Source organism: Apteryx rowi, unplaced genomic scaffold (assembly GCF_003343035.1).
Source record: "Apteryx rowi isolate R43461 unplaced genomic scaffold, aptRow1 scaffold_49, whole genome shotgun sequence".
Taxonomy (NCBI): domain Eukaryota; kingdom Metazoa; phylum Chordata; class Aves; order Apterygiformes; family Apterygidae; genus Apteryx; species Apteryx rowi.
Window position 1 is genome coordinate 2,863,546 of NW_020450749.1, and position 27,719 is coordinate 2,891,264.

At 36.1% G+C, this 27,719-nt stretch overlaps 1 protein-coding gene across 1 annotated transcript in view; it reads right to left on the reverse strand.

Moving 5' to 3' along the window:
• The window catches only part of ERC2 (ELKS/RAB6-interacting/CAST family member 2), a 252,129-nt gene that overhangs the window by 143,007 nt on the left and 81,403 nt on the right, over positions 1 to 27,719 (reverse strand). Inside the window, exons 3-4 of the mRNA XM_026078857.1 lie at positions 24,917 to 24,940; positions 23,904 to 24,320 (exon numbers count right to left, since the gene is read on the reverse strand). Coding sequence (XP_025934642.1) covers positions 23,904 to 24,320; positions 24,917 to 24,940 — 441 coding nt within the window. The remainder of the gene's footprint in view (positions 1 to 23,903; positions 24,321 to 24,916; positions 24,941 to 27,719) is intronic.

Genomic DNA, 27,719 nt, shown 5'->3' on the forward strand with positions numbered 1-27,719 from the left:
CAGAAACTCCATCACTTTTTTTCGTCTATTCTAAAAATTCCTAAATTGTGAACAGAATAATTATCAGAGCAATTATACCAACTCAAAAATCATATTATTAATTGTCATAAAATTAGTTATATATACACACCAACATAAAAGCATTGCACATGTCAAATCTATTCATATCCTACTGTTATTGATGCACAGAGGAGAAATGGGAGGGAACCTTAGTGCTGCCCTAAACTTAATGACTGTATCACTTTAAGACCTCACAAATACACTTCTGACAAAGCCAAAAAGCTAAAATCAGTGTGCACAAGTTCTTACTGGTAGTTCAGAATCCAGATGCAAATGAAAGTAAAATGAAAATATCCAGACACTTATGTCTCTCCTCCATATATTAAGTGAGCTAAGAATCTATACTTAATGCATACATTGACTGCAGCAATTATAGTACCAGACTTCCCATTGCACTTCAGAATGACATTTCTGAAGTCTCAATCAAGTTTCTTCCTCTCTGGATGAAGCCTATGAAATAAGCCAAAAACATCAAGGACTGCACAAAAAGCTCTCTTCTTACATTAGAAAAGGTTTATTTAGCAGAACATTAACAGAGACTTGTAAAGTAACTCATCTCTGTCAGCATTTAAAATTATTAGTGAAAATGTTTCTCATTTATAACCTAGTATCTGTCGCAATCTTTAACCTATTAGCTATTGCTGACTTTCAACTTAACGATTACAGAAACCTGTACGCTTGTGAGGTGTCCATAAAAAAGCAAAACAAAAACAATTAGGCAGTTCATACCCAACAAATACACAGAACTCGTATGGAGCAGAGTTGGCATTTAATCTGACAGGTTTAAAACTGCAGTGGAGACAGAAACATGAACATACAGAAATATTAAGTGACTGTAGGAAAGGAAGGGTTTTTTTGTTTTTTGGTTTTTTGGTTTGTTTTTATCTTTGGAGTTGAACACTCATATAAGAACAAATTAATTTTCTTTCCCAGAGAATGGGAACTGTCAACCCCCCACCTGTCTGGAAGCATTTCTCAAGTTTAAGGTGGAACTTTCCAGGAAAGTAAGAAAAGAACAAAGAACTATTAATGGCCCCATAGCCAGGAAGCTCACTTGAAAGGGATAGATTCACGTCCCTGTTCTGCATGTTTAATTTATTTTGTTGGTGCTGTTCTTATCTGCATAAATAATGATGTAGTCATCGTCCTGGAGTAACTGCTTTCAGCTTGAAGGGTGGGAAATAGCCCAAGTCTGAGCTGTCTAGCCAGACACGAGTGACAGCCAGACAGACACAGAAGGTTAGTCGTGTGCTTTACACACCTGCAACGAAGTTCTAACAGCTGTGACTTATTCTGCCCATACGTCCTAGCTACAGTTGTTCACAGCATGAAAGATATAAGAACAAGGATGCCTTTCTCTCTGTGCTCGGAGTACAGATGACAGTGGAAGCGATAAAAGAGGGCACGGGGGCGGGGGGACAGGTAGAATTCATGCAAAGACAAGTGGAATTCATATAAGGTCTAAACATCTCAAAGAAATCCAGTGGCCAGAGAAGCTGGGAAACCTTTCTTTTTTCAGTTGCTTGTCCTTATACATTTCTGCCTATAAGTGAATCCCAAGCGGCATGTAGGAAACACTTTTGGAAAGGAAAGTTCTGAACCTGCTCAGGTTCTAGCCAAACATATCTCAATATTGCCTGGAGCCAGGTAACACATAGCAAAGCATTATACACTCGGACACATACTTAAAGTGGAATTTTTTAGTCTCTCAACACCACTGACAGTTTAGGGAAACAATTGAAGGGCTTCATCCTTTTGTTACCCTGAAATGACAAGGCTCTTCTGATATCTAAGAAATACGATATCGTTTCTTCACGATTTGAATATGGCTCAGAAGGAACATGGGTTAGCAAATAATCTGATTAAATGTGGAACTCTGAAGCTATCTTGTGCAAAAGTTCTGAGCGTGATTTGATCAAGATCGCATCATGATGGAAGACAGTAGGGTATCAGGGTGGGACAAAAGGAAGAAGGTTGGCCAAAAGCTCAACCGTTTCAGCCTCCTGACTGATACTGCAATAGCTGAAGTAATTCCACTTTCAAAGTGAAATGGAAAAGGAATGGGAGACAAAGGACTTGCACATCAGAGCTGGAGTATTAAACTGAGATCTGCCAAAGTTGCAGGGTGTTTTTTTCTGGTGGGGAAAAAAAAACTCTCACAGCTCTTTCATAAATCAAACTGACTGGCTGCAGCCTTAAGGTGCAGTAGTCTACTGAAGGACTAGAAACACTAATGACTGCCAAGTTTACAATAAATAATTTTTACCTGGATGAAACAGTCAAATACATTTAGCTGTCACATGGCAAATGCCATTGTTCAAACCACACAAAAAATCTTTCACTCTGACATAAGAGGCGTTCTTTGTAGACTCCTCCTTACAACTGATTTCACGTGCCTTTTCTGTAGCAAATATCCAAAAAGCACGCTACTAAATATGAGGAAAGACGATGACGATATTAAATGCATCTCCCCTGCAGAGGCAAGAAATCTGACCTGCGAGGGTGCTGAACAAGGCCACTGTAGCCAACTGAAACAACTGTGGAAACCCAAAGGACTTGCCAGTGCAGGGTATACTCGCTGAACTGCTGCTTTAGTCAGTCTGCAATCCACAATAGTTGCAATGATAAGAATGCGTATATTAGTTAAACTGACCACTGACTCAGAAAACCACCCCTTAGAAATCTCTGGCCAGCCATAGAGCCAAAGCTCTGATATCCTTGTCTGCAGTGAATCCACAGATGGACAACCCCCACAACTGGAAAATTAAATATATCAAGTTCCTTCTTCCACTTCTCATCCCTGGAAATTTTTCGCTAAGGCTGTCAGCACATTTTAAATAACCGGTAAGCATATTACTAATATAATAACATGATTACATATATACCAATTCCAAACCCTGCTTGCTTCCATGCATAATTATGCAGCTTATGCTTTCCCTTACTTGTTTATTTATGCAGTGCAAACTGTCATACTGCCCGATAATTCTAGCAGGAGGAGATTGTAGGAAATATTCAAATACATTTTACATTTGTTAAAGCTCAGGAATGTTAAAGTGAAACAAAGATTCCTGTGGAGCTCAACCACCATAAATTCATAGACTGGGAATTCCCAGTCTACTAATAACGTATTCATAATTTGTTTTCAATGGAATAAGAGAAAGTTTTTAACTCTATTTATATTTTTCCATCAGACAAAAGATAGCCAGATGTTCTGAGGGATTTAAACAATTATTTTTAGACTTTGTTGGAATGAAAACTGTTCTGAAGAAATGGCAAAGAAATCAAACACCAAGTTTTGCATGTGGTACCAGGCTTCCAAATACATGCGACCTCAGAAAACAGAGACAAGAAATCCCTGATGCTCAGTGGAAAGAAATGATCAAAGTAGCCCTGATTTGGAATCCTTCCAGAGCTAAGTTCTCTCCTACCATCCTAAAGTCCACTATTGTTTTGATAAACTCTATCATCTGAGTTGGTGTTAAAATGGGCTTTAAAAATATATATCTATATATATACATACATATACACACATATATACATACATATGCATACATATACACACATATATACATACATACATATATAAAAGAAAAATACACAGGAGAAGAAGTACACTTATCTGTTCCCAATCTCTTGGTAAGATTTCCTTTTTTTATGGCCAATCATCCTGTGCCTTCATGATGCAGATGGGATGTAAGTACTGCCAAGACCACTGTAAACACTCACAGTACTGTTGAGAGGCTGAAGGGTAACATTATATTGATAATGGTTTCTGAGATTTGTTATCGCAGAAAATCTTTTGTCTGCCAGATGTACTCCTATGTGAAAATATGCTTTTTTCAAGTTGAGAGCTGAAAACGACTTTCTCCAAGATAGCCAAGAATAATTGAGAACAAACTGATTGTTCTGACTCTGTAACATGTGCAGGTGTTCAGTCAAGCAGTGGTCTGAAGCAGACCAACCTTTTTGCTAGGAATAAACGTAACTGCAATGAAAATCCTTCTTGCTGTGTTACGACAATACACTTTTCTCCAGCACACAAACAGAATATAGATTCTGCTTCCTCTGTGACAAAGCTGTCCTGAGAGTGCTCTCTGAAAAGAAAAAGTCAGTTGTGGAACGTATGTGCTACTGCACAACAAAACCAGGCAAAAAATATATATATAAATATCCAACACAGGTTTGTTCACCACTACGTTGTCAACTCAAGCTACAAAAACTTCCACAGGCATCTTCTATGTTAGAAAAAAGTGAAGGAAAAAAACACAGCAATTATCTGGTAATTCCCTAGGATACTGTAATTCTTACAGTATTTCATCAAAATAGATGTTTAATAGATGACAACAAAGGCAACAACAGAGCAGGCAGTATATTGGTGTTCTCATCCATCCAACATGTCTACGATCACTTGTAAAAATGTAGAAAGTTTAAATATTCAGATTTGGGGAAGACAGATAAAATTCGTCAAGAATGACATGTAGCCAGGGAGTCTCCTTCTCTGGAGATATTCAAAACCTGCCTGGACGCGATCTGTGCAATGTTCTCTAGGTGACCCTGCATGAGCAGGGGGGTTGGACTAGATGATCTCCAGAGGTCCCTTCCAACCTCAACCATTCTGGGATTCTGTGATTTAACATGTAGGAGAATCATGTGTTTTTCACTGAAGACACTGTTCTCCTGAATGGTAGATTCTCCACCATCACTCCCAAAGCAAGGAAGGCTGGAGCCATGACCACGCCCTGTTCTCACACAAGCTCTAAGGGACACTGGCTCTGTTCAGTGCTCTTTGAAGCACTGCAGCAAGTGAAGTGCTGAAGCTCTTAAGATTTTGCTAAAACCGTGCTAACATTTGGAATAACCATAAATAGTTCCCTAATATGCTATCATAGTTTGCCTGTACACTTGATGAACTCACAATAATTAAATTATATTTTACTCTAAAAACTGTTTCAGTTAAGATATAATTATCAGACTTCTGATAGTTAATTCTTCCCTCAAAGAGATGTAATTGCACCACCTACTTATCTTTTCTGTATCACTGTAAACTAGTGTCTTCTTTCTTTGATGGCCACTGTTAAAAAACAAACAAACAAAAAGGTCTGAGGCAGGATGCAAACTGCTATTCATATTGCTCCAGAACATACTTTCCTGGTTTTCTTTGAAATGGCCTATATCCATACTATTGAGACTCATCCCAGCAACAATAGTTGTAGGAGCACCAAGGTAGGATTTGGCAAAGTATATAAAGCTTTCCCAGAGTACATTATTTTTTCCACACAATTTTGACAAGTGCACAAGTTCAATGTTCACCCTCTCCCACTGCAGACAATGAAGGCCCTTAAATGGCCTCAGTACGCTACGTGGAAGGTGCAAGCGAAGAAAGGAAATAAAGCTGCATAACATGCTATTCCATCCTTCACACAAGATGTGAAAGATCCGGGTCTGAGGAATACTCTTCATGTTTCTGTAATAGAAAAACTGGAAAGGCTTTTAACAACAGCAACAATAGTAGACAAAATGCATCTATGTATACCTGCATATTATTTACCTTTCTCATGTTTGGACAAGATTTTTTTTTTTTAAACCATGCTACAGAATCCTGGGGGACTTCCTGTACTAAAGACAAAGTCAAGTACTGAAAATGTTACAGAGGAAAGCAATGTGTTAAGAAACACCAAATTTATTTCAACGTGTAGCAGTCAGGGCAAAAAATCTCAATGGTGCAAGGTTACAAGCAAAATTTTTTTTTTTTTTGTGCAATACTCACTAGTCACTTGACATGTTCTGTTTCTCTCACATGATCTGCTTCCCAAATTCTTTTTGTCTTGCATATATTCTATACTATTAGTGTCATGTTGTTTAAAAATTTAATTACTTTAAAACTTAAAAAAGTACAAAGGCTTGTTCTGTAGCCTGTAAAAGAACCTTCATTTGTACTTTTTTTGTTGTTGTTTAAATAGAAACAATGCAGCTTTTTTGGTGTTTTGAATGAGTCCCAACTATTTCTTTTCAAGGAACACAATATTTTAAGTATTATCTACTGAACAAAGACAATAAAAGAACATCAGTGACCGCAGATGAGATACTAAATTTTGAACAGGAGATTTAGATTTACAATTCCCACCAGAACTAATAAGAAAATAAGGGTTTTTTTAATAAATCTGGTGAAAGAAATAAATTGATAAATAAATCTAATAATTTGATAAATTTGATGACATTTAGACAGTCTTCTTGTCTAAGGTACTTTACTTATACATTGAATTGATTACAGAAGTTCTTCCATAAATTCATGAAGGCTACATCTATATAGGATCTTTCATGTCAGAGGAACCAAAAGGCATCACAAACTATGCGCTACATATGTGCTGCCTTTGGCTTCTTCAGCATAGCTGTACATTAACATCTCTTTCTCAAAGGCAGGGAAACTTTTGAGTAAGCTAAGTATCACAAGCCTATCTTGAAATGCAGCAGGGCACATCAGTGTGACTGGAGATATTCTCCACTGTCCATCTCCCATGCTCCAATCACGTTGTCTCAACACAGAGGAGTTTCCGCAAAGTTGGGGTATGTGACAACACACACCCTCAGGAAACTACAATACATTAAAAAGCAGAAGATGACATCTTAGTTTCCTCCCTTATTTTGGTAAATTAAGGTAAATTACAAATCTTGACTAATACATTAGGAGTGAATTCCGGATTTTACCTGCTGTGTAAAGAGCTTCACTAGTCCTTTTACTATCTTCACCTTAATTTTTAGCTGCAACTATTCCAAACTGCATTCAGTTTACAGGCTGCTATAAAATCTCTATAAAAGTGTCGTGCTATTGCCATTAAATGAAGGTATTCCTCCTCTTAATTCATTATATCATTGTAAAATGAGCAATGAAAATAAGTAATAGAGAGGGATCATCTGTGAAAGGGATGTGAGCCAGGTGAATAAAAAACAATCCTCATTCAAGAGTGCCATCTAGTGACCAAAAAAACCCTATATATATTTTGTAACTATCTGTTCAAATCATTCATGCATACTGACTAATTTTTGATTTAATCATTTTTCCAGATTGTTTAGAGAAAATATTACACTTGAAGCTGTGGAATGACAGAGCTGCTCATCCCTAACAGGCTGAGCTTCCTGTAGGTTATTGTAGCTCGCTTGAAAGCTACCCTAACCCACGGGACATTTGAGTGTCTATGACCTCCAATGCTGAATGTATTTTTATACTTCTGGAAACTCCTATCTTAAAGATGCAAGATGTATGATGATGCACACATGTGGAAATGTAGGTCTGCAGAAGTTGAACTACTCTAGAGGAAACAAAGCGAGTTGTATGCAAATGGAGAAGCAGGGCTTGGGAAAGGACGGCATTAAGGAAACAGCATCCACCTTGGCTGTAATAAAGTACATGGCTAACTTCTCTCAGTTATCACTACTAAACTCAATCTGTGGTAGCTGGTTAGCGATATAAGGAGAGGAGAGTTTGGATTTTTAATTAATATAATTCCCTGTGCTACACAATTTTGTACAACATCCACTCGGACTATTCACATGCGTACAGCTGTATTCAAATTAACAAGGTCCCGTCTGTCACGTTCCTGTTTTCATGTCCTTGCTTTTAAACAAACTGTACAGTTAGGTCCTGATCAATAGCTTACACAATCATCTTGAAAGATGGATATGCTTGCAGGATCAGAAGCTCATGTAAAAAAAAAAAGAAAGAAAAAAAATGTATTCTCTAACCAGCAAGTTGCATGACAGTAGATTATAAACAAACTCTTTACTTAAAAAGGAAAGAACTTGAAAATGCAAGCAAATAAAAAAATAACATTTATTCCTGGGCTATGATATGGGCTATCACATTGTAACTTTATCTCCATTCCTCCTTGAGAAGATATATGAAAACCAAATACACCATATTTCCCCATGTCTTCATAATAATTTCTACTTCCTTTTCATACTTACATAACATACCATCGTCTATTTGTTCATTCAACATGAAGAAATGACCAAAAGCTCTTCTGTATTAGTCAGATCTATGAGCTTACAGAATTGAATCCTGCTTTGGAAGCATGGCAGAAACAACGCGTCTTTCTTTTTTCCTTTCAGTATGGCACAAATGAGATGTATTGACAAAGACTAGTGAAGAAGCATCAGGTATCATACTTTAAAGAAAGCTACAGCTAAACTATTTGAACCATAACTTGATTTATTCTATATATAGCTGCCATAAAAAATGCATCACTTGATTAACAAACCATTTTTTCTGGTCAAAAGTCATCCTGCAAAACAGGTGCTAATTCTTATGTTTTTCATGCATCTACGATTAGGCAATTTCACTTGGAAAAGAGAAACCTGAACTCTGGATAATTTACCTTCAACCTTAAAATAATATCAGTAGATTACTAATAGTCACAAAAGGTAATGTGGCAAAATAAGAACACAAAATACCACAATTTTTTCTAATAATTTCAGGTATCTAGTAAACACTATACTCTTTCATATTCAGCATCTGAATATCACTGCTTCTGTTAGTAAACCTTTTAGAAATTTTGCCAAATAAAGAAAGAGTAAGTAGAAACATAATTAACTTACCACTTGCAGAAATTTGCTGAAAAGATAATACTAAATGAGAAATTACTCAGCTTCTCCTTCTAAAGACCATGTATTAAGAGAATATGCTTTTTCAATACTTATTTTTGAGTCAAATAATGAGCCAGAGGAAAGGGAGCTACATCATTTAGCTTAAAATCCCTGTTACAAAACTAAAATCTAAGATCCACATATTTGTGTAAATAAGTTATATTCGGAGGAATAAAAGATGTCAAGAACCATAGCAGATTAAAAGCTTTGTGACCAAAGAAATACACAGTAGTATTAAAAGACAGAAAGAATTACAGATTTTTAAGGAAAAGTGTGTGAAGCACAGCCCCTTTAATAACATCCACTTCTACTTTAGCAAGGGCTACCCCATTTGGAACACCTTCACAAGAAACGCTTGCTGGAAGTGCACTAGGAACCAGACTGTCAGCACAGCAGAGCAATGGCAGCATCAGAATTTTGTTAATAGAGGAAGATAGTAGCCAGAATTCAGCAGACACACTGCTAAGAAGAACCTGCTTGCAATTACCAAGTATAGTAGCAGCAAATTGGGTAAGCATTTTTCTATATGTCAATTATTAGATTATTTTTCTTCTCCTGAAGAAAACTAGTCCAAGTAGAACTTGGACTATGTACAAAATCTTCCAATTTCATCAGCGTATAGGATGTAATACAAACTTTGTATTTAAAAAATTTAAGTTCAAGTAAGATACCTTAAGAGCAGAGCAATAAAGAATATACTAGGTATGTCCCTCACATTTCCTGCGCCTACAGAGTGGGAAATACTACGGTGTTGACTTTCTACACCCTAGAAAAATTGCTGATTCAGAGCACTCCAAATTAGGGTACTGAAGATACAGTCCTCTCACAGCAATTAGGGAAATATGTCTGATTCACACTTCCTTTCCTGGATCACATATATTTTTTAGTTATTGCTTTATTTACTCCAACAAGAACAATGAAGTGTGAATAAAAAAAACAGCAGGAATATTGCTTGGCTCTTCCGTATCAAAGTGGAAGGAACCATGGCAAGGTGGGCAAGGTCCCAAAAAGAAATACTGTCCTTAATCCTGAAAGTAACGATCACAAAAACACACAGAACCAGTAACTATTTTAAATATATTTATTATACATGCACAGTTTTAAAAAAAAAAGGGGGGGGTGGCTTTGTTTCTAATAGAAGAAAAATAATCTGAAAAGCAACTGGAAGACTTTTTCATGCAAATGTGATGATTTACCACCAAGTACGTACGTTCTGCTAAGTAGAGACAAGCCAAGCAGGTGAAGAAGCCAGTTTCATCTGCAGAAAAGCTACAGTGAACTACTTCCTTCTGCTCTGTGTAACTAAGCAGTTGCACTTCTCACAGGTGGGGGGGGATTCATTCATTCATTTCAGCCTAATCCTATTCACTTTAAATCACTCAGCTAATCCCATTAACCTCATTTGGATGACTCATGGAAGAACACAAATAGGATTTGGTCCTCAATCTTTTCAGATATATCCATATTTTGGTGGATCATCAGGATTTTAAACCAAATCCTTATGCTGAAATAGTATATGTTTATATTCATTGCCAAATTTTATATTTGCAAATCAACATGTTCTTTGAGAGCTCTGTAATCATATCAGGCTATTAGGGTCAAACCACCAACAGAGTATGTTGGCCTTTCCTTAAGATTGTCTCACAAGACAATAAATACTTCTATAAAGTTAGGATATGACTAGTTAATAATTAGTGACCAGCTAAATTCCTGTTCCACTAGATCAAAGGCAGTATATACTCTCTGAAGGAGTCAGATTGTTTCAACAACAAGGTTGCATCTGTTTATTAAATAAGAAATCTTGTTTGATTAAATGGTTCAATCTAACATTCCACTTTCTTAACATTCTGTCCTAACATTCCACTTCCAAACTTAATTGCAGGTGAAACTTTAGAAAGAGTTTACATTATTAGCCATATTTACTACCTATAGTACTTCTCCACCGGTATTACTGAGATAGGCTGGGCAAATACAAAGGCAAAATTCACTTTGCTGCATAGAGTTTAAGGAAGGACATACTTCAGTAAAAGAAAAACATTTCCTTTTTAGGGGGTTGCATTTTAAAGAAGCCATAAAACACATTTTCTTCTCCTGGCTCCTGGCTTTACATCCTTGCACAGGGGGTAAAATATAGATAGGTAGCAAAAGTAGATAGATACAAATATATCATCTTTGCTTGGCGGCAGATTAGCTTCTTGCAGTTGTCATGAAGCCAACCCTACATGACTTCAGATACCTGGCTTTTTGGTCTTAATAAAAGGCTGCATGACTCATAACACAAATCTTGCTAATAATCTGACTCTCAGTGTCAGCTTTCTCAACTTAGTTAAAACCTGTGATGTGCTGGAAATAGCAGGGTTTTTTAGGGTTCAGAAAATACCAGCCCTAAGAATAAAAAAAATGAGGTTTGCTAATCTTCCTCTGCTCTTGGTTGGAGGTAAATAAATAGGCAAAAAGGACTTAGAAAAACATTGAATGTTCTTCAATCTATTATTTTAGAAAGTGTTAATTTTCCTCGATAGCTTTAAGGTTTTCTTGCAAGATGATGAGGGAGAATAATGTCCCCTTCTGCTTATTTCTTCTCTCCAAGCAAAAGAGCTACCAATTTACAGCAACTCTAGCAATAACACTAAAACTATTCAGGTTCTCAGCATATTCTTCTAACATTCTTCTGGAAATGCTCATACAGTGTGAAAGCAATATCAATCATAAATAGACTCAAGCAGGAGCTTTCATAGAAAAAGGATGATACAGAATAATTTTTCAGACAGATTTTCCTTCTGGGATCTGATAAGACAACATACCTGTAACAAAAAGTTTGTTCAGGTTTGAGGTCTACCTTTTAAGCACATTTCCAACTCCTTGTGTCTGCTGGGTGAAGGTCAGTAATTTTAAATCATAGTAAATGCACCCATGACTGTTATTCCAACGCTTGCTTAGTAGTATGTTCTTTGTAATGTTTCTAAATAGGAAGACAGCATGTGCCATAGGAAAACAGATCATTAACTAACACCATCTCATATCCTGCTTCCAACACTGTCCAACAACTCATGCCCCAAAGGAAGCTGGAAAAAAAGCCCAATAGACTCAGTCAATTGTAACTCAAAACGAAATGCAGGCAGAAGGAAGCATGAGCGGGACATTTTTTGTATGTGTCCAGTGCAAAGAGAAGATGAAAGGGATGTGACTTAAGTCCAACATTTATGGGTTAAAGAAGTATAAAAAATAATTCAGCACATGAATGAGAACCTACTTTACTGAAGAACCTTAATTCTTTGATCTCATCTTTAAATTCCTTTTTTAGACAAAGAACAGTTTAGTACCTACATTTATACTACATAATCAAGTCTACACTTCTCTGGAAAACTGCCAGCATGATCTGAGAGACAGTAAATAGACAGAAGTAAAATAGAGAGCAATGGCCTGACTTTCTGAATATTAGATTTTCCCCTCAAGAGACAGCTTGTGATACGATAGGAAAATATCAAATGTTAGGGAGATACACACTTACCCACACGTGGAATTGAATAGATTCCCCTGAATTTTCAAAATACACAAAACGCTGACTGCTTTGCACAGTGGTAGAACTGGTTATCAGCTCAAAAGGTCTGCCTGGCTTGAAACAGGGTCTGTGCTCGCAAGGGGCAGTGCTTGTGCTAGTAGAAATCGCAAAACTAATGGCAAGTCTTCAACCCCAAGCGCTCAGCTGATCTCAAATTAATATTCAAAAACCCTCGTACACAGGGCCTACTGTCCACACAAATATCAGTAATGCTCTTTTTCTAAAGGTTTTCTTTTCACAGTCTCCTTCAGATGATTTGACTAGAGTTGCTTGCAGCAGCTTCCAGAAGGCTAGATCATATTTTAAACGAAATGTTTAATGTGTAGTTCAACTTGCATAGTGGACTAAAATGAATAACCACCCAGTGGAACACACAGTGCTCAGAGAACATACGGGGAACTTGTGAGGATCCTTCCCCCTGCTTCACAACTGATTTTCAGTGAAGTCCTGAGCAGTTTGCTGACTTACTTCATACTTCATTTCCCTCATCTATAAAAGAGAGGTATTATGTTAGGAAAGATATTTAGAGATAATTCACTAAAAATCAATGGACAGTATGGTATGTTTCTTATACAGAGAGTCTTGAAGCTTTGGAAGATGCATGCTTTTCTGTGAAGTATTTCCTTAATTTTGTGTTGACTAATCCAAATGAAATCTAAGGTAATCGCTATTTATGATGAGCCATGTATACACTGAAACTGTCTTAAATAGCTTGGTGTTTTGTTATGACTTCTGTGTTTATTTTTTAATCTTCAGTGATACTTCTTTTTCCTCTATTTATTTTCATTATAGATTATATGACTATCATAACAGGAGCAAGTGATTAGCGAGCACAGCTTTTATCAGATAACAGTTTTTAGGTGTCACATTTTGCAGAGCAACTAAGGAGATGCATAATTTCTCTCAATTGGTTCCCTTTTCAGTAGCCAAGTTTTTTGGTTTTTTTAAATGACCATTCTAAGAAGTCTTAGCCATGGATTAACTGATGGGAACAGGATTATTAAATGAAAAAAAACTAAAATAAAAATAAATATTGAAGATAGCATGTAATATGACCCAATGATTTTCAAATGCATTTGTAAGCATAGCAAGCTGTGCTATAAGCATAAATTCTGTGAGACTTACACTCTTTATCATGTATCTCCTCACATCAACACTCCCATTTCCCTTCTTTACTCCCAATGTTCCCCCAGACACACTTAGCAACAACCTAAGGCTCTGCTTCATGAGCCCAAATTTCTCTCTGAGAAAGGGGCATCACATGCTTACGTATCTTTCTAAGCCACACACAGGCTGACTGGCAGGTTAAAAAAAAAAAAAAAAAAAGCTGCTGCACACTTATACTCATATTGGACTCTTTCCTCTACTGAAGTCTCTAACTTACAGCTCTCTATGCATAGACCACACAATGTCCAGAGTTAAAATGCTCCCGCTTTGTTGGAATTGGTCACTAATTTCAAAGCAGAGATAGCAGAGAAACCTTCTTTCCTTACGCAGCAGAGCAGAAAAAGAAAAAAGCTAAATACTAGAACTCATTGCACTCAGAAGCTGAATGGTATCCAACCTCAAATCATTCAGGACCTGCCTGTAAAGATTTTGTAGCTAGTTTTATTCCCAATGAACTATAGTTTAAGAGATTTTGATCTAAGATTAAGATAGTTACAAAATATTCCTGGGGCACTGGCTGAGAGTCGACAGAATGGGGTCACTGTTTCTTGGCAGCCATATCTGCCTCCACTTCTTCACTGCGTTTCCTTCTTTTTTTCCTTCAGCCAGAGCCTTCTCCACACATTCACTCATACTTTTCAAGGAATCCTTCCTCTGAATTAGAGCAACTGCCAGAAGACCCAACAAAAAAGGGTTCAATTTAAAGAGAGAGGAAAAAAATTGTCAGGACACCCCCCTAATATTCATGAATTCAGACCAAAGGGCCCCTCAGGTAGGCCCTAGAAATGGACATATAAGCATTTCCCTCTTTTTATAAACCCTGTTCTATTCATTCAGCAACAACTAAGTGAAAGTAAAATCAAATTTCCACTTCAATAGAACAGAACTGTGTTGATTAAAAAAAAAAAACTAACATTTTTATAGGAACGCTGTATTCATACTAAGCCTAGCATTCTTAAGACAAATATTTTAAATGACATAGCTGCTTGAAAGTATGGTTAACCAGTCATAACACTGTCTTTGTACTAGAGAAACCCATGAAGGGCTAAATAAGTAGCTACAAAAGTACAATTTCATACATACACTGACATTGCAGAATTAAAAAGCAAAATAATATAGAAAAAAGCAGAGCTAGAAAAGTGACTAGGAGAAAATTAAGATTGAAATTATTTGGACACCATTATGCAAGCACCATATCATCTTAGAAAAAAAGAAATGATCAATGAACTGTCCAAATTCCTACAATATCTAGATTAAACATCTGGAAGCTCACCATTTCACTGACTTTGTAACAATACAAGACTCCCAATGGACAAACATTAATGTCATCACAGCATCCCAATCGCATACGAGATTGTGCTATTACATTTATGACCAGATGATACTGCTTTTACCTACACTGGGATCATATAGGCAAAGAAACATTCAGAAAGAGCCTTCTGGAACCATCTGGTTCAACCTTCTGCTCAAAGCAAAGCTAACTTCAGTTAGACGAGGGTGCTCAGGGCCTTTGCCAATCAAATTTTGAATATCTCCAAGAATGAAGGTTCCTCAATATCTCTAGGCAATCCCTTCCAGGGCTTACTGTTCTCTGTGGGTATGTCTCCTCGTGTGGAGCACATAGGAATTCAAGCATAACAACCTCCTCTCCTCCCCTCACATTCGGCTCTTTCTGTGGAAACACACCGTTATGTCAGAACTGAGAGTCACATAAGTAAGCTATTGTCACTCATATGAACAAAGTCAGGGAAAAACTGAGAAATTAATTTCATTATAAAATGGAGTAATGAAGTTTTTGCCACATAGACAAGTAGCAGCGTGATCACAGAACAGAGACTTAAAAAGACAGTGGAGAGAAGATGAAAGGAAAGAAACCTATCACGGAAAACAAATGGAGGTTAGAGGCGATCATTTTTCTCTGCTTGTTATTGGCTAGTCTCTAAGATGCTTATAAGCAGCCTGCAACTCCCAAAACATGTGTGAACTGGGCAAACAGCCCTGCAAAGATATTATTTCCACATCTGGGGACAATATTAGTTTTACAGCAAATCAAGACAGTCCCCAGATTACCTTCTAAAGGATGCACCTTCCAGGAATGCTGGCAGGGTCAACGCATTTATCACCTCCACATACTGGAAGGTATAAAAACAGCTTATTTGTGAATCACTGATTTCTCTATCTCCACCTAGGATAATTTCTTTACTTACTACTCCAAAACATTTAATACACTTTCAAATTGACAGTTTTCTTATACTCTAGGTTCCAAACTAGTGGTTATGTTGTCTTGGAGAGTGGGAGTGTCTTTAAAGAAACGGACTCCTAAATGAAGAAAGCTTTCTAATTCTCTGCATGGTCTTGTAAAAACTATCGCAGCCAAGCACCCTGGCAAGAATATCATGGGGCATAACAAAATATGAATGTGCTAATACTCTTGATATTTTGATAGAAGTAATTGTCTTAATGAGTGTCTTTGGTACTAGTTATTTAAAGCCAAGATATTAAAAATCATATACAAAAAAAAGAAGGGGGGAAGTTTAAATTCTTGCTTCAACTCTTTTTATTTTATTTTTTTAATAGAAAGTACTCTTATAACAACTGATTAGATTAATATTTTGAGCCAAGCCAGGGGGAATAAAAGGAAAGAGGCACTAATGAGCCTAATAAAGAGGTTCAGTCTAGAATGGTTGTTAATCTATATAACTAACTTTAGGGAAGAAACGTTTGGTGTCGATAAAGCATTTCCTTAGTAAATTACTACTGGCTCCAGTGTAAGACATTTACAGTAAACACCAGAAGTCTGCAAGGCATCTGTTCTATTCACAGTGGAAGAAGGAACTTTGCTCCATTAATAACTTTAAAAACATGCAATAACTAATTCATGATGGCAGTTCAAGTCCTATCAGCAACCTTCATTATTTGACTAAGCTGAGTTCAAACATAGAGCAAGTTTTTAAAAATCCTTGAAAGTTTAAAAGTGTACTTTAAATTACAATAAAGAAGCTGTGTTCTTCTTCTTTCCACTAAACATAAAAAGCTGTAGCTTTAAACCATGTGCAACAACATTATTTTAAGAATACATGAAAGATAAGAGTTAAAGTGTGCATATAAAATCCTGTATGAACTCAGATTCCATTTTAGTGAAATTGTATGTTATGCAGAGGGTGTGTATATTATATGTATATGTATGCATAATAAAAATACTTGCTGGAATTTTAACATTTGACTTTACTAGAGATTTAGTGGGACTTTGCCTAAGGCAAGTTTTTAACAGCAATAATAAAAAAATACTTAATGGTACTTAGGATAAATAATGTGTGGTCACTACGTTTTTAAAAAAAAAAAAGTAATACCAAACATCTGTGCTAGATTTCCACATGATAAAAATCACAATATTACCTACAGAACCTACTAGAGAAAAAACGTTTATTTAAAATTCTAGAAAAGAGACGTGATAACCAATTTAAGAACTGTAAGGCAGGCATGTTGCCTTCTACGACAGGAATGTATGTTTAGTGAACTTCATGATACTTAATTCTGAATGTAAAGCATGCCATTGTATGACATTATGGCTTCAAGGCAGATTTTCAACCATAAATGTGCTTACAGGGAGATTGCCAGGCCTAAGAATGCCTTCGTTTTTTTTCTTCCATGTATTTATTTTCAAAGATCACATTGTTTCTCACAGGATACATGATTTTCATATCAGAGCAATTACTGTACCATCTTCTGCAAGAAAATACCGTTGAAATCAGCCACCATTGAAAAACATTAAAATAATTATATATTTTTTTTTTAATTCCTAAATACATGGAAAGGAATCCAAACCCATTTTATCAAATGTATTATTATTAAAAAAATAGTTTTGCATAGCTTATATTTCAAAACATGTTTATTTTAATGAATCATAACTACACTGACATTCTTTGCCATTCCTGTAACAGAAGAGCAGGATTCCAACTTCAGCTGACATCTCCTCCTCCTCTTGTGTAATTGGCCTCAATTTGCCCTTCCTAAAACCTTTCTTCCCTGTATACACAAGCCCGTTATTCATGGCAAAGAAGCAACCCCCTTCACTTACCCTCAACTCCTAGTTATCCAAAAGGTGCATTTTTACATATTCTGTCACAGATGTTTCTCCGCACCCTGTAGCATCATACACAAAACTTGAGGAAACGTATCGTGGCAAGTTTGCCTCTGTGAAACAAAGTTTAAAGATGCAGTAGACTATTACACTGCAGAAAGGTGCAATCTTTGAGAGGCCATGTGTTTAATATTCCAAAGTGAGTCCGAATCAGTTAGGAATACGAAAACAATGAAAAAAGGATTTTTTTTATTTTCCAGACTTATTCCTATGCCTCTGCTGCACTAGCTATTTGTAAGTCTCCTCCTGTACCTTCCCAAAGAAATATAATCTAAAGCCTGGAGAAATTACCGTTCTTTGGAGGCAGCTATTGCAGTGAATAGCTACTAGGGTTATTCATGAGGAAAAGAAACAATCCATGGCTTACAAAACAGAAAGGTTTACATGATTCTTGGATATTCAGCAAATTATTCTGAATCAGGGTGGTAGGATACTGGTTTCTGGAAATGTACATGTTTATAGGAAACAGAAAATAAACAAGAGAAACATCTCAGAATTAACAAAGAGGTAGAGATTGAAGGACAGCAAGAAAGTTCTCTCTCAACATTTGCCTACCTAATAAAATGAACTTTGAGAAGATTACTAGCTGGGAAAAAACACACTACTGGAATAACACACTCCTTACTATTCAATTCCCAGTATGTTCAGGGCTGAAAGCATATTACTCAAACAGGATTACAAAATAAAATTTAAAATTTTGCATCTTCATCATTAATTTCTCTTCTTAACCCAAGAATGGAGTATTGTTTAGCCACCGATACATGACTACACAGGAAGAACAATTTTTTCCAGGAAGGCATCAGTGTTATGAAAACAATCATCATCTCTCCTGAAGATATACAGGTTAGTCTTAATATAAGAAATTAGTTACTCAGTGTAGACACCATCCAAATCAGAGAAAGATCAGATGAACTGTAACCTCCATACCAGAAATAATGAGATTTTACAGATTATACTAATTACAAGGAAAAATAAGTAATATATTTTTATCTAAAAATGGATTATTTCCCCTGTTCTGCCTGAAGCATGAGGTAAGCAATACCCCAAAACACTTTAGAATCCTTAAAAGAATTCAAGATACCAAACACCACTATAATCAGACTACAACAACGACTGCAAAAATTTACAGATAGAGAGGTTTGAAATTAATATATCCTCTAAGAGCTTAAAAAAAATAGTTCAGCCAAAACAGACACCAGGCTGGCAGAAGTCTCTGTACATATCTTTTTTTATTGTTTTCTAAGAAACAAGAAGAATAACACTAGGACTATTATAACTTGTACAGATGCATCCTTCCAATCCCTTGGAATTCTTAGGTCTGACTGAATTTCACCCCTGTTTCAAGGTGCTGAGACTAAGTGTGGTCAGCTGCATTTAATTTGCTCCAGCTGCCTACCCCCCCCCCCCAGCAGCCTCTGAAATCTGGCTGATAATCTACTTCCTTCCCTCCAGAGTTGGCTGGCTGGCTCAATGTGCCCTACTTTTTAGGGACTCTAGTGGGTTTGAGCTGAAGAGAGTGTCTAAGGTTCCTTTCAGCACATGGCTCCCCACCAGGTAAGGATGAGGAGCCTGTTCCCTCTCTGTAGCACAGGGCTCCTCTCTCTGAAAAGCAGCATTGTAGTCAAAGCATGTAACTACACGGCAGAGATGGACACAGTATGAACTGAAGTCTGGGGAAACAGAAGGTAAAGGGGCATGGTCTGTTTAAGGGTAGAAGGATATAACCAAGGAATGATACTATAAAGATGTTAATATGTACCTAGCATTTTAAAACAGAATACTTAAATACTTAATACTTTAATACTTAAAACAGAAGTTTGTATGATGAAAAATCAAGAGTCCAACAGACACCTTTCAGGGTAATATTATTTTAAGGAATCTTAGGGAAAAGCTAAGGTCATAGATCTTTAATTGATAATGATATCTAGCGAGTCACACAAAGTCCAACACATTTCCAGCTTATGGGCAAGTCTTTTTCTAAGGATGTCCATTTTGTGCAGATAGCAAAAGGCCAAATTCATCCTATCGGATGCCTCAAGTTGCCCATTTCCCTTATCTAAAAATTATGTTTTGAAGGTTCGCTTTGAGTTGCACCTTTCTCAGCAACTGCACTTTCTCAGCAGGGTAAAAACACTCACTAGATGTAAAACTAGTAAGGACTGAAGACAGTACAATCCCAATACTTGGGTATTTGCTATACGTGTAGGTTATGTCAGAAAATTCAGTCTACAGAAGAACAAAATCTTTGAGACTGTCAAGGCCTTCAGAGGAACCAGTCATAGATAAAAACACCTTGAGGTGAATGCAGTTATGCTAGATGCTCTCGAAATCCAGCAGCCATAGGGAATCCTGAAGAATGAGCTTTAGACACCTCTATAACACTCTTCTCAATAAGATATGCTTAAATATTGTAGGACCAAAATCAAGTAGGGTTGTGGGAAAGCCTATGGGAAGGAAAAAAACCTGAAGGTTTGTTTGATGTCGAGGAGATGTAACTGTTAGCCAAGGGAAGTCTGAGTGTGTGCAGAAGAAAATGTCCTTAGTTGCCAGTGTTTCACGGACAGCTGCTTCAGTTTCTCTCACAGCATGTTAACTCAGTTCTCTGGTTCAGTCAAAGTTCCATCCACCACTGATTATTAATAAACAAAATTAATTTCTTCTGCTTCTCATCCTTTAACTTCCTGTTCCATCATGTTGCAGAGATATTCGCTTTCTTCCAGCAGTCTAACAGACTGAGATTGAACCAGAAAGACAACAAATTCTAGCTGGGGCATTATGTCAAAGGACTAAGCTATGAACTGCCTAGGAGAGAATGATATGGTTGAGTTAGGGGAAAATATTTTGAGAACCTCAGAAAACTATAAGAGGTGTCCTTTCTCTTGCTTCTGAAGAGTGAACTTCCAAAAGAAGTTAGACAACTGGATACAGTTAGGATTGAAAAGGTAACAGAATGGTACACAATTATATTTCAACAACTGAAAAGCCTCAGACTGAAAGTGTTTTTACATTAAATAGTATCGCATATGGAAAGAAAAGTGGAACTGTATATGCTTTCTAATGTAAAGCTGAGACTGAATATCTATAGTCTTCAATTATGTTTTCACATTCAACCTCATTTCCACAATGTACAGATTTTTCTTCATAGATAGCACTCTTTTCTTTGGAGATTATAAAAGAATCTATCATTTTACAGGTCAAATGACACATTAGAAAACTGTTAGTTGAGTAACTTAACTTGCTGCTGCAAAAAAAGTTTATCTTCCTTAACCTGGCTCAAGTGCAATGTCAGAAAGTCAAATACCAAAACTAATTAAAAAACAAAGACAAGTTTTCAGGATTTGATTAAACAGTACATTACACAAGACAATACACTAATTTCTCAGACATATACTCAATGCATGAGCCCTACAGACCAAAATTATAATATTTTTAGAAGAAGTTCCAAAACAGAAAGTATTTTGTTAAAGATACAAAAGAAATAAGATTTGAGTGAAAGCTGAATTATTCATGAATGGAATTAGTTATAAATGTATCCTAGTTTCAAATTACTTTTAAAGCATTCTTGGGGGAAAAAAAAAATCCAGTGTCTCTGCAAGGTCATTTACAGAGTTAGGATGAAAACCCACAGTCACTAGCCAAATATTGTTCCACTGAGAAGACTACTGCAAACACTCTACACAGTAATTCCTGTTTTATCATGATGGAAAACCATACCATGTAGATAAAGCCTATCTGCCATGACAGCAAATCAAATGAGCACCGTGGAGTAATAAGGACTCACCAAGCTACACATGAAGATCAAAAGTTGTTCCATTCTGTGTTTTAATAAATACATAATAAGTATACAGAATATCTGACACCCCTTCAAAGCACGCAGATAACTTTCCATCACAAGACAGCAAAAGACCAAATTTGAACATTAGAACATTTGCCAAGAGCAGCCAACTTAAATGACCAAATCCAGATTCCTGGAATAACTGGCAGGCATCCAGTAAACAGTTCCCAAGAGTTCACACACCCATACTTCCAAGCTCCCAATAACAAACTTTAAATCTGCAGGGAAAAAAACAAAAAACAAAACAAAAGCTATAAATGTCATGTGCCGCAGGAAGGCAGCTGGAGAGACAAAGGACTTCACCAATAGCCTTGGATTCCTACTGTAGCAAGGGAACTCTTAGTCAAAATCCCAAACTGATAAATACTTTCTGCCAATCTGACACAACTGGGAAATACATTCCTGCCAGCAAACATAGCAAATTATTAAACCTTGAGCAGTCACCAAGCCATGTCATCAATAAGAACTCCAGCATACCCCATTCTATACTTGTAAGGCTCCAGAGAAAAGACAACCTCTTTACCCACAACATACACACGGAGGGAAGAAAGAATTTTTTCCTGGCCCCCTGCAGGTAAACAGTGGGAGCTCTGAAACACACAATTAATTCAGTATAAGTATCAGGCAAACATGCACAGTCTACAAGTAGCAGTAGGATCTCCTTTCAGCCTTACCAATAAATTGGATGCCCAAGGACTTTCCTCAGAAGCTTACATTTTATCTACTTTTCAAGTTCCATTTACTTTTATTTCTTTCACTGTTCTTGAAAGGCCATTACAGAACTTCACTAGTCTGCTAATTTTGAACTTCATGTCCAATATATTTCCAAATTAGGATTCACAAAGCTAAGTGATACTGGTGCTATAGGTCAGACACAGACAGTCACAGAACAAAAATAATAGATAACAGGTTTATCCATTGTTAAAACGAACGGTATATACCACTCTGAGAACAGCAGATCTAAATCTAGAAACTTTACTGCTAACTTACAGAACTTCACTTAGAAGCCTCCTTATCACAGACTCAGTATCATTAATTCTTTATGCAACTCCTTTCAGGATCCATGGACTTTCAAACTTCATTAAAAAGTGATACCACCAGTTCATGAGAGTTCTGCCTGAGCAAAGATTCAGGACACACACCTTCATGAGAAAAACCGTGTATACAACAAACTTTACTCAAATGTTTGGTGCAAATTTTCCAGTGGTTCCAAGCTTCAGATGGGCCCCAGATACCACTGAGTTCTCAATACATATCTTTGCTTAGAGGAAAAAAAGAAAAAGGAAGAAAAAGAAAACTAAAATAAAGCTTTCATCTGGGTCTAAAAATTCTTTTCCACTAACAAAGTAGCTGTAAATTAAATACACAACAATTACTCCATGACAAAAAAAAAAAGATATTTTGTCCACATTCTGTAGGTGTAAATAGCTGTTCTTAACCTCTGGCATTCATACCTACAGTGATACACAAGAGTCTGATAAAAGTTTTCTATATTCTTGTACTAATTTTGTTCATGTTTTGACCTGTCAGGCAAATTGGTGGTTTACCAGACCAGAAGTTCAATCAGACTACCGTGTTCCTGAACTTCTAAGTCAGGACTTGTTTGTCCTTACTCCCCTTATTGTGGACAGCCTGCAATTTTCACTCCTATTAGCAGGAAGCAGTAACGTGCTTCTGAGGAAGACCCAGGCTGTCTTGTTTGCCTAGCACTGCTCACCTGACAATGCTGATGGACTGCTGGGATGCAGAGGGGCAGATGGGCCCGCCACCAGGCCAGATTTTCATTCAGTTGTATTAATTCAATCGTCCAAAATCCAGTCCCAAAGATGCATCAGCAAGTAATATGGGCAGCTGGTGAGGGTGGGCCTGAGGCCAAATTAAGCATCTCCCAAAGTACAGCATAGCCATCACCCCAGCATTTTAATGTGGCAATATTATGTGGTATATTTAACAAAAAAAAGTCAGGGCACCACACAAAAATACATTAGGAATACACAAAGGCTTCTGTGTATGTGCATATGGAAGGCAAAACATTTTGCAATGGTCATTTCAAATACAAGAGGTATAAAATTAAATACAAAAATAGCATGAAGTTATGGCTATTTAGTTTGCAGCAGTAGCAGCTGTTAATTCTTTCTTTGGTAGTTCTAATCATCTTGATTTATCAACTCAATTGATTTGACAAAATACAAAGAATCCAGAAAGTACACAAAGCAACACTGTCAAAGACAGCAAACCCCAAATGACACCTAATTACCTTTCTTCCACAATTTCCATATCTGCTTTCAAAGGTAATATAACCTTGATGTGTATTTCTTTTGGACTTAAAACAAACACCTCAGGTTTGTTTTTTGTTTTTTTAAAGAAAAATGAAAGCAGAAAAAGACAATACTCAAATACTCTAAAGAATATTTCTAAAACTGTAGCAAGTACTTTGACAATATCTTGATATCTTTGACAATATAAATACATAAGTAATATTAGTAAGTTTTCCTTACCTCTCTAAGATGTATATTTTCCTTCTCCTTCTGGTCTAAAATCACTTCTAAATGATTAACCTGAGATTCAGCCTCTGCCATCCTTCGAGTTCTCTCATTGTCATCTTCCATTCCTTTGGATGGTAAACCTTTACTTTGCAACATTTCCAAAAGCTTTTTTATTGATTCATCTCTAGCATTTAGCGTTTGCTTTTGTGTTTCAATCCTCAACTCCATTTCTTCCAGAGTTTTTCTCAAGAGGAAGAGTTCTTTAGCCTGTCTATCATGTTCTGCTTGAAGCCTTCGAAAATTCTCCTCCGTGAGCTCAATGGTAAAATGCTCAGCTCCTCGGTTTCCACTTTCTTGCTGGAGAAGATGGTTAAGGTCTCTCTGGGTTCTAAGCTCATCCTGAAGTGCCTGGATTGTCATTTGCAGATGCTGCAATAAAAAAGAAAAGAGGATCCGAATGTAGGATTTGTCTTTGATTAAACTTTTGGTTTTTACTGTTACAAAAGTTCATTAGAATCAATGATGAAAGTATACCACATGACCTTATAAAATAGCAAATGCGTGTGACAAAATATCTGTAATGATGTTTTTCAAGTGCTTCTAGAAAATATAAACAAATGAAAGCGAACACACACAAAATAGTGTCGGTTACAGATAAAATTAAAAGTAAAGAAAGGCAAACCAACAAACCCAAACACTAGGCAGTAACACATCCATTAGTACACTCAATATGTGTCTATGAAGCTGAAAGACTCAGTATTCCATGTTTTCTAAATTACTTCATAGACTAAAAGGTAATTCTGCCCTACATGGCGCTCAACAGTACTGTTGGTTTATATAGTTAATCAAAGCACTCACTGTAATTGAAAGGGGGGAGGGAGGTTGGTTTTTGGGGGGAGGTGGGTAACTAAAGCTATGAATACGTTTAGTAAACAGGATTACTGTATCTCTAACAAGCAAACAAAAATACACAATGAGCAATACTGGATTTCGAAAAAGAAATTGACTGCAAATAGCGGACAAACCTTTGTTCTCCTGGCATCCAAAAACTGAACAGCATGGTAAATGAAAAAATGAAGCAAAAAATCAACATAAATAAAGGTCAGATGCAAGCAAAGGAGATTTAACAGAAAGAGCTGAATTCAACAAAAAGTGCTCTCAACAGAAAAAAGCAGTCTTATTGCGTTATACAATACAGCACCAACTTCACAGTACTCAGATATATAAACCTAAACTTATGACAGACTCTACTCAATAGATACAACAAAGAAAAGAGTTTCAAAAGTAATAAACCTGACAGTAAATAATAATAATATTCCTATTTCATCTTATTGTTCTTTTAGACTTGAAGGTTTTTCAAAACACTGTAACTGGTGTTAAAATATGCACAGAGATCCTTCTCTGTTCATGAGAGAAATCTTGCACTCCCTATTCAACACAATCAAAAAGCATTTTTCCCATTTAAAGGTTGGAACCTAAATAATAATTCTAAATTACTATGATTAATAGTGTTCATTTCAGATTATATTTTTATTTGAAGATTAATTTTACTTCTAGTTTTCTCTCTATTCACTACAGTCTACACAGCATACTGAATTTAACAGAAATATGAACTCCTAAATAGCCTCATGGTCCAAATCAGAAGACCTTTAGTTGCCGGAATTCTGTCAGTATGATTTAGATGACTTAAACGCATGGCACCACTTTGTATTAATGAATATTCTGCAACACCACACTCAAGAGAACCCTTAGGATTCCTTAATTCATTTGATATTACCTTCATGTTTAGCATAATTATACCTGAAGTTGTCAGTTTGTAACAATAAGCTAAATTTCAACTGAATGAAAAATGCAAAACCCTAAAAAAAAAAATTTTTTTAATCATGTATTTTATCAGTTATTGCAAAATGAAAAAAAGTATTGTCAGTGGTGGAATGCTGTACAGTTGGATACCTCGAATCTGTTGTATCACTAAATGGCACTGTTTTAAGAAATGGATGGAGCTTAATTATCAATATTTGCAACTTCTTAGGTGCGTATTCAGTTAATGGCTTACAAATGTAAGTTACTCCTTTTCAGTAATGATTATTAAGAAATTAGACTATTAAGAGATAAAATTTTGTAACTTAAAATGCAAGATATCAGGCTTACTTCATATTCTCACAGCCCTATTTTTATTTATCAGTAATTCTTATCTTTTCTTAAAATCCCATCATCTTTTTAGTTACTTGTATAAACTTAAATGCTCCAAATAAACTTAACTTCAAAACTACTCTATACATAGCAATGTTCCACTTTAAATCTACTAACATACTGAGTATTTATGACCACAAAAATGACATTTTTAGTACAGGAATTTAGTGCATAAATACAAACCAAATTTTCAAAGAATACAGAAATAATACTGAATGATTATCACAAATAAGCAAATCAACACAACACAAAAAGGCAATGACAAGGACAGACACACACTGCAAAGTAAACAGAACCAAAATCATAGTAGCACTTTTTTTTTTTTTTTAAGAATTTTTCACTGTATTAAGTTATAATTCAGACATTTTGTAGATAACAATAACCAGTCAACACAGTGATTATGCAATGACTCTAAACTAAACGACATTTTGCTTTAGAGCATACAGACTTTCTGATATAATTCTTGGGCAGTTTTTTAAACAATGAAAGTTGAATAGGAATAGATGCTTAAAAATTTTGCATTAAAAACAGTTTCTATTAGAAAAATAATCAGTCCTTGCAAAAGAGACTGCAAGATTCCTTTCTATGACAACAAAATATTGTTTTCCTTCATTATTTCACCTAGCTTTAGAATAGAAATATGGTTGACGTTTTGGTGAAAGAAAGCTAAAAAGAAAAGGAAAAAGAAATGAGAAACCACTTTCCCATTACATTGTTCACTACATGAATATTGAGACGAAAAAAGCAATGAGGCAGGTAAAAGTAACAATTCACTTGAAAAGTAAATTCCCAAGTGAAAAATATCACAGAAACCTCAGAGAATACATTGGAATATCTCCATTTGCACCTTTGAGTACATTTTAGTTTAGCTGATGATGTTCTGGGCTATTTTAAAGTTATCCTTATGCAGACTATTTTTAAAAAAATCTGAACACAAGTCCATAGAACGATGACTACTGACTCCCTGAGTTTTGGGCGAGGCTGTTGGTGGACAGGAACCAATCTGTGTGCATAGAGCTTATGTTAGCAGCTGGGCTTAGCTGAATATTCTAGGATACTTGTAAGGAATTCCAACATTTTTTCAACAAAACTTTCGCTATATAGCATACGTATTTCCAATATAGATGAACAAGATGTTATTGAAAACCTGTTTGAGAACCTGTTTGAGTTTTTATTGATGTGAAAATTTGAAAGCAGTATTTATCCTTTTAAGAACGTTAAGAACTGCTCATGTATGTACGTGGCTCTTCTTTTAAGCCAAAGAGATTGTTAGCCCTTAAATACATCATATTAGTATGATTCTCCATCCTAGCTCAGAGTTCTAGTATTTGGACTTTCTTCTATATGGAATCCTCCTAACGTACCTGTCAACTAGAGCTTCAGGAATTATACTTGAATAAACACTCAGAAATCCAAAGCTGCCCTTATTTGTGCCACTAAATAGCCTCAGTTTCCAGGGTACCTTATATATTTTGCAACTTTTTGCAAGGAAGAAACATTGAACTGGGAGAGGAGTTTACATCGAGTAACAGTCACACTAATAATATAGCCATGGTTTATCCCTGAAGTTTGGCAGAGAAACTGCAAATCATACCAGATGGAAACAATCCATCCTGCCTGCCTATCTTCAAATAT